This window comes from Scatophagus argus, chromosome 13, assembly GCF_020382885.2.
Source record: "Scatophagus argus isolate fScaArg1 chromosome 13, fScaArg1.pri, whole genome shotgun sequence".
In the NCBI taxonomy this organism is placed as follows: domain Eukaryota; kingdom Metazoa; phylum Chordata; class Actinopteri; family Scatophagidae; genus Scatophagus; species Scatophagus argus.
The window spans coordinates 13,097,670-13,107,985 of NC_058505.1; the positions used below are offsets into that span (position 1 = coordinate 13,097,670).

At 41.8% G+C, this 10,316-nt stretch overlaps 1 protein-coding gene across 2 annotated transcripts; it reads right to left on the minus strand.

Annotated features, from left to right (window-relative positions):
- Positions 1 to 27: 27 nt before the first annotated feature.
- Positions 28 to 10,239, minus strand: gpsm2 (G protein signaling modulator 2). 2 transcript variants are annotated; one of them, XM_046408234.1, is made up of 16 exons: positions 10,034 to 10,239; positions 9,218 to 9,256; positions 6,923 to 7,295; positions 4,212 to 4,433; positions 3,993 to 4,128; positions 3,728 to 3,867; positions 3,494 to 3,617; positions 3,230 to 3,345; positions 2,516 to 2,671; positions 2,312 to 2,420; positions 2,061 to 2,190; positions 1,899 to 1,975; positions 1,559 to 1,747; positions 1,293 to 1,452; positions 980 to 1,170; positions 28 to 840 (listed from the first exon to the last, which is right to left on the minus strand). In XM_046408234.1, exons 3-16 carry the CDS (start codon positions 6,985 to 6,987, stop codon positions 664 to 666), a joined length of 1,992 nt encoding a protein of 663 aa, XP_046264190.1. In that variant the 5' UTR covers positions 6,988 to 7,295; positions 9,218 to 9,256; positions 10,034 to 10,239; the 3' UTR covers positions 28 to 663. The 2 variants fall into 2 exon arrangements, with proteins under 2 accessions (XP_046264190.1, XP_046264191.1); XM_046408235.1 differs by lacking the exon at positions 6,923 to 7,295 and having other exon boundaries at positions 10,034 to 10,238.
- Between the last annotated feature and the right edge of the window lie 77 nt (positions 10,240 to 10,316).

A 10,316-nucleotide genomic window follows, 5' to 3' on the forward strand; every position in this document is an offset into this window, starting at 1 on the left:
TAGGACATTTTAAAAGTTACAACCAGATTGCTACATGAATGAGGCTTTATTCCTCTGATCTCATTGAAACATTTAGTACAAAAGAATATAAGGGCTGTACACAGGTTAAATTTATTCTTTTCTCATTTAGCTTGAAATACCTTATCCTATGCCTGACACAGCTAATTCATGACACCCCCCCCCAAAAAAAACACCTTCAGATATGAACAAAACATGGAAGAGTGCTATACCTCTGTGTCCACACTGACTCTGAATAGAACCACATCACTTCATAGTGGTGGGACGGCAGTTAACAGAATTATAACAATCATAAAAAGCCCAATAAATACAAACAGAACTGTTGTGTATTGAAAAATACACATAAAGTGAAATGAAATTAGTAGGAGTACAGAATCAACAAAGATTTTTTTTTTTAAAAAAGCAACACTTTTGTCCCTGATACTACTGTGAGTGTAGTGCAAGTTGTGCGAAACAAGTCCTTTTTTCCATACTGTTTACCACAAAAAATGCTTGTGACAGTGCTTTGTTTAGTCCCAAAGGACAAATGTAAAGAGATGCAAGGCTTTCTTTTGAGTGACCACCCACCGGTCAGTCACAATGCTGTCCAGGCCTTCATGAGATTTTTTTTTTTTTAAAGACATTGCTGTCCCTTTAGTGCTTAGTTTAGTTGGAGCTCGACCTTGCTGAAGAGTTTGCTGCGGAAGGCAAGGTGACGCGTTGCTCATCCATTCTTTTGGCCTGAGAGCGCATGATGAGGCTGAAGAAGTCCTCGTCTGGTACAGTGGGCCCTCGGACCGGAGGAGGGGGAGGGGCACAACGCTGGTCGTCCAAACGGGAGCCCTGTCAAAGATAGAGAAGGGAAGACAGCGTCAGGTGAGATTTGACATTATAACGTCTTGTGTACTAAAGGAACTGTATGTCTATCATTGTGCAGGAAACACTTTTTCAGCCACACTGTGTATTTGGTCATATCAGGTACCTGGCACTTGACAAGCATATCAAAGAAGTCGTCATCAGGTTCAGCATTGTCAGCGTTGGCCATCAGGTGGCTGAGCACGGCCTGGTTGCTGCTTTGATTGAGCCTGAGGCCAGGCAGGCTCCCTCCTGCTGCTGACGACTCCTCTAACCGCCGGCCCTGGGCAGCCGAGACGTTGGCAGACTCTGATACAGCTACAGAGAGAAAAAGAGAATCAGTGAAGTGACATAATCAGCAGAGAAGTTATGTTTCAGTGCAAAAAAGGTTTTACACTGTGAGAACTGTAGCACTTTTGAGTGTGAATGTTGGGACTTACATTTCCTGATGGCCTTGGGAGGCGACTCTGGACCACTGTTTAATGACAACCTGCTGCCCTTATCCTGTATTGAACAGCGCTGGTCATCCATGCGATTGCTCTGGAAGCGGCTCAGCAGGTCAAAGAAGCCCTCGTCTCCAAGCATATCAGGACTTAGCCGCTACAAAAATACAAAGACAGAGACATGAAAACATGTCAGAACAGGCCTGGTCTGAGGACAGCTGTAGGTTATCTGTGAGGTTATCACAAAATACACCCCTATGTACCTTCTGTGGTCCCTGAGCAGGTGTCTGGCTGGTGTCCAGGGTGTTGCTGGTGTCCTGGAGGACCTTACTGGAGCCCCCTGTCTTATACTTTTTCCCACGCAGACGGCTGACAAAGAACAGCTTGGAGGAGCTCTTAACCAAGGACGGTTTGGACTGTTTGGTCAGGATGTCACTGTTCCACTTCTGACCCTTTAATACACAGGAATGAACAATAAGAACAAAACAGGAGAAGATAAAACACTGAACTATATGTGGGCTAAACTTGAAAAAGATATGGTTTTAGGAGTGAGGAGTGATTTAGAACATTGTGGACCTCATGTGACAGGAGAGAAGTTCTTACATTCATCTTGTCTGGAGTGAGTTTCATCAGTTCAAGGTTCTCCATGCTGTGTCTTCTGCTCATCCTGGGCCTTGCTCCTAACACACACGAACAATGTAAATACCTGGTAAGCAAACTAAACTGTTAAAACAAGATGTGTAACTTTTAACTTGACCAACATACCATGCAGGCTGTAGTCGATCTCCTTATTCTCGGACAGTGTGGAGTTATTCGTGCTATAACTCAGGCCGAGAACCGTCTGGAGATCGGACACGTTCATACGGGCCGTCAGCTCCCCGCTCCTGTCTCCAGTCTAGAAATACACAAAGCACACATACACAAAGGAAAGTCAGTTTTACTACTGGAGGATTTCTTTACACGAGTGCAAGGAAACAAGGAATGTGGCAAAGAATGTTGACACCGCTTTCATTTACCTCTTTGCAGATCTCCAGGTGTTTCTCAGCAAAATGCATGGCTTGGTCATGGTTCCCCAATGCAGTGTGGGCATTTCCAAGACTCCAACATGCACGGCCCTCGCCAATCCTGCATCAAAAACATATTTCAACACGTGTACGAACATAGAAATGCAGAAACTGACAGCATGGATTCTTCACTGTGCAGTGAATGTCTGTGTTTACCTGTCATTGAGGTCCTGGGCTATGATGAGGTGTTTGAGGTGGTAGTCGATGGCTCTCTCATAATCCTGGAGAAGCGTATAGGTGTTGCCCAGGCTGTAGCAAGCCTGGGCCTCCACCGCTCGATCCTTCAACTGCCTCGCCAGCTGTAGTGTCCTCCTGACAAACACACAGACATGCTGGTTCAATACACTGTGGAGAGGCCTCAATATCTGCCTCTGGCTTCCTACACGCCACAGAAGAAGCACAGTCTGGGAACAAATTGTTTTTGAGCTGCTTATGGAACAAAGTAAAACCAAAGCTTAATTTATGCTTGGTGGCGCAATGCTCTTTAAGGTGGTCTTTCAACAGAGATGTCTGTCCACACCCAACATTTATATCTTGGTGACAGTGTGGAGAAAAAGGAATGATGAAGAGGAGTGTTTGTTCAGTTAACAACCCCCTCCCCCCAACTTGCATTTAAAATGATTTTTATTTTAAAATTAAATTGCACAACTTTATATCTGTTTAACTGAGTCAAACAAGCAACAACATGTTTTTTAAATTTTCAGCCACACTTGTTTACGGAAAAATGGACTTAACCATGACGATGCCTATTCGGTCATCTGTGTACTGTGTAATAGTTGTCTGTGACATAAGACTGAATGATCTGTTTTTTTTTTCTTCTTTCACATTGAAAATGTTTGAGAAAAGATTCAAATGTGAGCTGAGACTTACTTGTAATGCTCAGCTGCCACTTCGAATTCTCCCAAAAAGATGTAGGCGTTCCCCAGGTTGCAGTAAGCCCGTCTCTCTGCAGAGCGGTCGCCAAATTCTTTAGCTATGAGCAAGCGCTGCAGAGAGAAAGAGCCATAGGAGCACATTTTATCATTTCGATTAGAATAACTGTAATGACAGCGGCAGATGAGTCCCATTTATAATGCTTGAGTGTGTAGACATTGCAAATATGCTTTGATAAAGGCTTTAAGCGTTACAACACACCTGCTCATGAGAAGCTACAGCTTTGCGAAAGTTTCCCAACAAGTAATGGGTGTTGCCGAGGTTACCGTAGGTTCGACCCTGAGCAGCACGATCCCCCAGCTCCTTCACTATCGCCAAGTTCGCCCTAAAAATACAGAGTTAAATGCAATATGACTGGATAATAGCAGAAAGACATCTTGTCATTGACATGTTATCCATGCACATTAGCCTACACCACACTGTACAGTAACTTACTCATAGTACTCTGCAGCTTTTCTCAGTGCCACCATGACCTCCTCTGGGAAATCTCCAGGCTCAGCTCCACTCCAGCAGATACTTTTGCCTTTGGCATGGTACACATTCCCGAAGTTATACAGAGCTCGTGCCTGACCCACCTGACACAAATCCAGGAAAAACATGTCAACACTGAAGGTTGACGTCTTCTGGATGTCCCCACACACTACAGAATATCTCAATGTAAACATCATCATCAATGTGCTTGAATGTCTCGCAGCCTTACCTTATCATTAATGTCTCTTGCTATGTCTAAGTGTCTCTGACAGCAAACCACAGCCTCGTCAAACCGCCCCAGCACCTTTAATGTGTTGCCAAGGTTTCCACTGGCTTTGGCTTCTCCAAGCAGGTCACCGATCGTCCTACACAACACACTTTATGTTAGTAATAATAAATGCAGTGATGATCTGTCAGCTGCGTTGTGGTGTTCCTGTGCATGCCCAACCTGGTCAAAGTGAGGTCATGCCGGTGGAACTCCAGAGCCTTTGCATAGTCGTGCAGGTGGAAGTATGCATTGCCCAGCTGGCTGTAGATGGCACTGAGCACCTGCAGGTCCTCTGTACCCACTTGGATGGCAGCTTCAAAGAAGGAGACACCTGCTCTGTAGTCGCCCACCTTACAGAGCCGCTCCCCCTCCAACGCCAGCTCCAGGCAGGACACTTCCATCCTACAGCAGACAGAAGTAGAGTCAGTCCGTCAAGATCATCAGATGTCTAACAAGGATCTGGTCTGACCACCAAAGTATCCAGAATTCAAACACAACAATCAAGGATGAACAGCAAAAACTGTTGTGGAAAAATAGATCTTCTCTAGGTGAAAGCTACAGTCCACTGAGCTGCCTTCGCCCACAACCAGGGAACAAACTCTCTTTCTAAGCAAAAGCCTTCAGTAGGGAATGTTGTTTAGCTACTTCCTTCCACCTAACGAGAACAATGGCCCAAAGTGGGGTTTGTTTGTTATAGTTGATCTCACATCCTTTAGACATGCCTCAGAAAGCTAAGAAGGCCTCTTTTACAGTCAAATAAAGAGCAAGAAAGAGCAAGTGGAAATTTTAAAGTATGTCAGTATATCAGTGTTCTTCATTCCTCTTTTTATTAGTTTTGCTTCAGATTTAGATCCACGCTGGGGGTTCTGTAGGTTTTAGCCCACTGAATGCAAGCTGCATATCCTTTAATAGATCTGATGCAGGCACACTTGGTTACCACAGCGGCATGAAAATAAGGTGGCAGAAATGTTACCTTTTGTCAGTAACACTTGCAGCAGGGATTCGTGATCTGTTTAATGAACGAAAGAAAATTTTTGACAATATAGCTTAAGAAAGCAGTGCTTTCTTTTTTTTTTTAGTAATAATAATTGATTGTGGAGATTGCTGGTTAGTTTTCATAATATACTGAAAGCAAGGAATGAAGCAAATAGCTTCTTGTAGTCTAGGAAATAAATATAAAAATGTAGGATATAATTTTTCACAAGCAATTTGAAGTGGGTTCTTTACAACAACTGAACAGCCAAGCCCTGTGGAGTTACACAAGGTTAGGCTTGGGTGCTTCAAAGCCAGATGAACACAATGTCAGAGAAACTATACTTGGATTATCTTTACATTAAGCGGCTTATTTGTGCAAAGCAAAAATTGTTTGTCTGCCAACATTTGTTTTCCAGGAAGCTGTATTGTTGGGAAGAGACCGGTTCCACATAAAGTCTATTGAGTTTGTTTATCACAAGCTTTCCTCATGTACCCACCCAAGGTTTTGTGTGAAAGCTCTCAAAAACTGACAGAGAAACACTAATTTAAAGGCACAATCTAGTCTGGGTTCCTCATGTGATATATAGCAGTCGCTTACATAGTTCTACGGTATGCTACTATGACACAAAAACACCAACCAAAGGAGCTTGTTTCATCATTCGGCTAGGCTATGATTTGTGAACAAAGGCAAACAAGGTGTTCTGAAAAGCCGATAAGCTCATGTAATTAGCAGTCTTTGACATTAAACAACAAAAGCCTACTTTCTGTTTACTACAAAATTAACAACATAATTTTTCACCGCTGTAGCTGCGGCAAATACTAGCCTACCTGCTTGCTTTGTGTGTCTTAAAACAACAGCACATGAAACATTTGAGAGGCATCTATCAAGACTTCCACTAGTAAAACTTCCAGGCTGCAGCTCTTTCTTTGTGTAAAGCATAAAAGCATCGAGAGAGCAACTCAACACAACTTAGTAGTTTGTACTAAAGCAAGACGACAAACAGTCTAAAAAAAAAAAATTAAAAATAAAGGCTAAAAAATTAGCATTTCTTTCCTGTGATATCAAAAGCATTGGTCAGTTGACGTCATAGAGATATCTTAGCACCAGGCTAAAACTGTCAAGTGTGTGATGTTGTCACAGTATTAACTTCCAATGCATGGCAGCAAGGAAACTGCCCATTCAGCATTTTCTAAGCTAATCTGCTTTTCTTTCCTTCAAGCTCCCTCTCTCTCTCCCGACCTGGTCACCTGAGATTGCGTCTGTAGAGTGAGCACCCAGCAGATTACAGTGAGGCTGAATGCTAAGTAGCTTTATTAGATGTGTCATTCACAAGCTGACTCTGTAGTGTAGTCTAGTGGAATCAAGTCCTGGCAGTGGCATCCATTGAAAAAAAAAACAGACATCCTAAAGCGTGGGCCTCCAAATAAATTAGCCACATGTGGCAAAAAAAAACAAGGCAAGCAGTGATGAATTTTTCAGGGCTTGTTAAATATTAAAGCTAACCGGAGCACGCCTGTCTGTGTTTGGCAGGCCACACCTGCTGTCAGAGTTCTTTATCTGGGTATGTAGCAGCTGATGCCTTTTTTCGGGAAACTCACTTAAGTCAACAACCTGAGACAACTCAATAATTTATCTTAATTTTCAAATTCCATATTACATGTAATACATGACTTCCACTACAAGGTTGCACAAAATAAATAAATACCTTATCTGTTACCTGACACTAACACATATCATATAACAAGTACTCAAATAATTACAGGAGATTTTTCTTCTCTTAGCCAACAACAAATAATTTAATTACAGTACACCCTCTATAACTATCAAGAAAAAGTAAAATACTTAAAAGAAAAAAAAAAGAGCCTGGCAATCCACTCTACAACCATACCTTAGTTGAGAGAGGAGAGAATCCTACCTGTAGCGGACATGAAAGGACTGCTCCTCAGCTCGCGTGCTAACCACTGAGCCACTGGTATCCATTGATGTGCATAATATGAGGGAAAATCCCAGTCTCGTTCCCGAAAAAATGGTTGCGTTTAAAAATAAGAGTTAACAAGAAAGAAAAAAAAATCTTTGTTCAAAGGGAAGCTGGGGCACGAAGAGGAAAACCAAGCAAAAAGTCACCCAACGTGGTCAAGTCTGCGACTGTCCCTCTGCTGAATGTTGACAGGGGAAGGTAACCCCACGAGTGTTAGACACAGCTGCAGAGTCCTGAGCGGCAGTCCACACGGCTGCTTTCGTACTCTGTGTGTTTTGCGTCACCGCACCTCAATCTCGTCAGCTGCCCTCTGTGAAGAGAACACAAGATGCTGTGTGTGAAGCCTCATTCTGGCCACGCAGTGCCATGGCAACACCAACCCAACAGCAGCGCACACAAGTGGGGCAGGCGGGAAGTGAGAGAGCAGGGTGGGAACGAATGGATGGGGTCAAAACAGGCAAGGTGTCAATCTAACACGGTGACTCAGTTTATCCAGGCTTGGAGATGTGTGCGTGTGCTCTAAAGCTGCTACAAGACAAGCACTGAACGCCACAGAATGTAACCTATGCAGGCAGAGACGGCAGGAAAAATCTCAACGGCGAATGCAAACCAGAGGGAGTCTCTGAAAGGAAAGAGCAACCAGCAACCTGTTGCATGAACCGTCAAGAAAAATGTCATGAAATTGAAACTGAAGCTTTGGAAAAACAGAAAAACAGATGAAGCTGCTGTGTGGGTGTGCGCGCAACTTCCACCAAAGGAAAGGAGAGTGATAAGCAAGCTACAGGGATAAGATAGACTTTTGCGCCATGTACAGACCAGAGCCAACCATTAACTCATTTCTCAATGAGGTCATGCTAGCCACACCCATTTGTCCCCAAAGTTTAACCCACCAGCCCCTCCTGTTACACACATACAAAATGAAAAAAGAGGCAGACTAGTTATTTTCAAACTGGGTTAATACTTACTGCTAAATAAAAACTAAAAGACAACAACAACATGTACCTAAAAACATTTCAGCGACAGTTAAAACATATGTCACTGGCACATAAATTATGTTGCATTTTACAGATTGGTCACCACTGAGTTCTTTTTCCAGCAATCAGAATACATTGAGCCCTACTTTACATAAAGGCCACTCAATTGTATGTTACACTGCCCACTTAGTTTGCATAATACATTCCTGTTACCACTTATTACTACATCTAAATAACAATACCCCTCTTGGATTAGAACTTTTCAGCTACAATAGGTTTGCTGAGCAGTTCCTTTTTTATTTTTCACACTCAGTAGATCAGTTCTGGGCTCATACTGCAAGAAGAACACAAATCTAAGAAACGCCTAAGCACCAGTAAGTAATGAGAGGGGCTTAGACAACATTCAGCAACTCAATCATGATTGTCCATATCGGAAAATGTTGTCAACATAAGAGTAAAGTAAAATTCTCCCACTGAAAAATTCAGTACTCAACCTTTCAGAATTGAGGGGATATATAGCTTAGGGATTGCCAAAAATACAAAGACAAGACCTGGGTTTATGAACATTAACAAGTGTGAATATAAAGGTAACTTTGCTGCTGATTTAACTCATTTGCACTGGAAGACACTGGCACCTTGCTAAGCAAAAACAGCTTCTTGGAATTTTATTATGTTGAGAACTTGGGGTTTTAATCAACCTGCCTGAAAAGAGAAAAAAATGTGAGAGAATCAAATCACTTCTTTGTTCAGCCTGTTCTTCCTGCTGTTACATGAATGTCACTGATTACAGCACAAACTAAAGCTCAGGGCTTAGTAAGCTGGTGCTGTACATGTTCCTGCACATTATTATAATAATAGACTGATGTGTGCGCCAGTGTTCATGCAGCCTTTTCCACCATTGTGTGCCAACTGGGTGTGTTTGAGAGAGACCTTCTCTGCTCACAAAGCTACAGTGAGTATGAACAAGTGTGTAAGAGTAAAAAGTGATTCACGGTCAAAGGCACATCAAAGGAAACAAGGGGCTGTTTTTTAATGACAGCTTCGCAGGAGGAAATCACTGACTTGAGTCACAAACATGATTTCATCTTAAACACACAACAGATGTGGCCTATTTTCTTTGTGCTTACAGCCCATTGATGCCACTGCCACTGAGAGCAAAATCTAAAGATGGAAACACCACTCAGCATTAGACCATGAGCCAGCAAAAACCTGCACCAAAACAAAAGAAAGAAACAACTACAAGTACTGGGATACTGACCGGTAATTCTTCCTCACAGGAACAGGATATCTGGAAAGCCTGCAAGGAAAAGTGTTGTCATTGTGAATAATTTTTACATAATAAAATTTACATCTACAAGTAAAGTGGTGTTGCAGTACTTGGTCACTTAAGTCTGTGGATGAACATTTGGGTATTTTCCCCTACACGATTATGTACACTATAACATAGATCTGAAATAACATTAGACTTACATTATAGTACCTAATAAACTGTCAAGTGAGTGTAAGACTTACATGAATCTAAAGTGTAATGATGTGAGTGTTATGTCTATAACATTGTTGCATACAGACAAAAAAAAACACAAGTGAGAGAGTGTGTGTATAAATGTGCATTATTAATGCGGCATATTAGATATTGTTAATGCAAGTAAACAAACTATATGAAAGTGGCCATAATCATGTAAAACAAATACAGTTAAGCAGTTACTCTAATTATGCGCAATTCCTCAACTATATTCATTAAGTAAGTTTTAAAAAATTACGATATATTACAACATAAGACACAAACATAAAACATAAAGACGTAAATAAGCAGTAACACCACTGATTATTAGAACTCCAAATGACCGGTAACAGATTAACTTCTACTGGACAGTACAAGCTCCAATCAGACAGATTTCAGACAGCTTGCAAGAGACGATTGTAAACGCTTTCATCGTGAGTACTACTGTCAGATGTTTCTCACTAGCTCGGAGCCACAACCTCAGGCACTGAATTCATCCCTCTCCGATAACAGACTAACGTTATCACATGCAGCTAAAGTTTAGCTGTTTAGCATGTTAGCTTCTAAACTTACGTTACACGATCCAGCTCGAACAATGGTGTGTTATCCTCTTCTTTTCTTTAGTTTCTCAATAAAACATCTCCGTTAAAAAAAAATAAAATGGTCATTTGTAATTTAGGGACACAATATATTGCCGGTATATGTAGTCTAAAACTACGTTATCCTTTAACTTTAACAAAACTTCGATTTAACTTCGATGAGAAAGAAGAAAAACCTTGCTGCTATAGTATCGTATGTGTTTTCGCCAAGTAGCCAATCAGAGGACGACATTCAAAGATGGCCACGCCCAAAACAC

What these genes read in the sequence shown, in the direction of transcription:
- gpsm2 (XM_046408234.1), bottom strand. Translation starts at nt 6,987, where the DNA reads ATGGATACCAGTGGCTCAGTGGTTAGCACGCGAGCTGAGGAGCAGTCC. An exon ending in AAAGCTGCAGAGTACTATGA is followed by an intron (nt 3,618 to 3,727) that starts GTAAGTTACTGT and finishes CTGTATTTTTAG; the next exon opens with GGCGAACTTGGCGATAGTGA. An exon ending in GTGGCAGCTGAGCATTACAA is followed by an intron (nt 2,672 to 3,229) that starts GTAAGTCTCAGC and finishes TGTGTTTGTCAG; the next exon opens with GAGGACACTACAGCTGGCGA.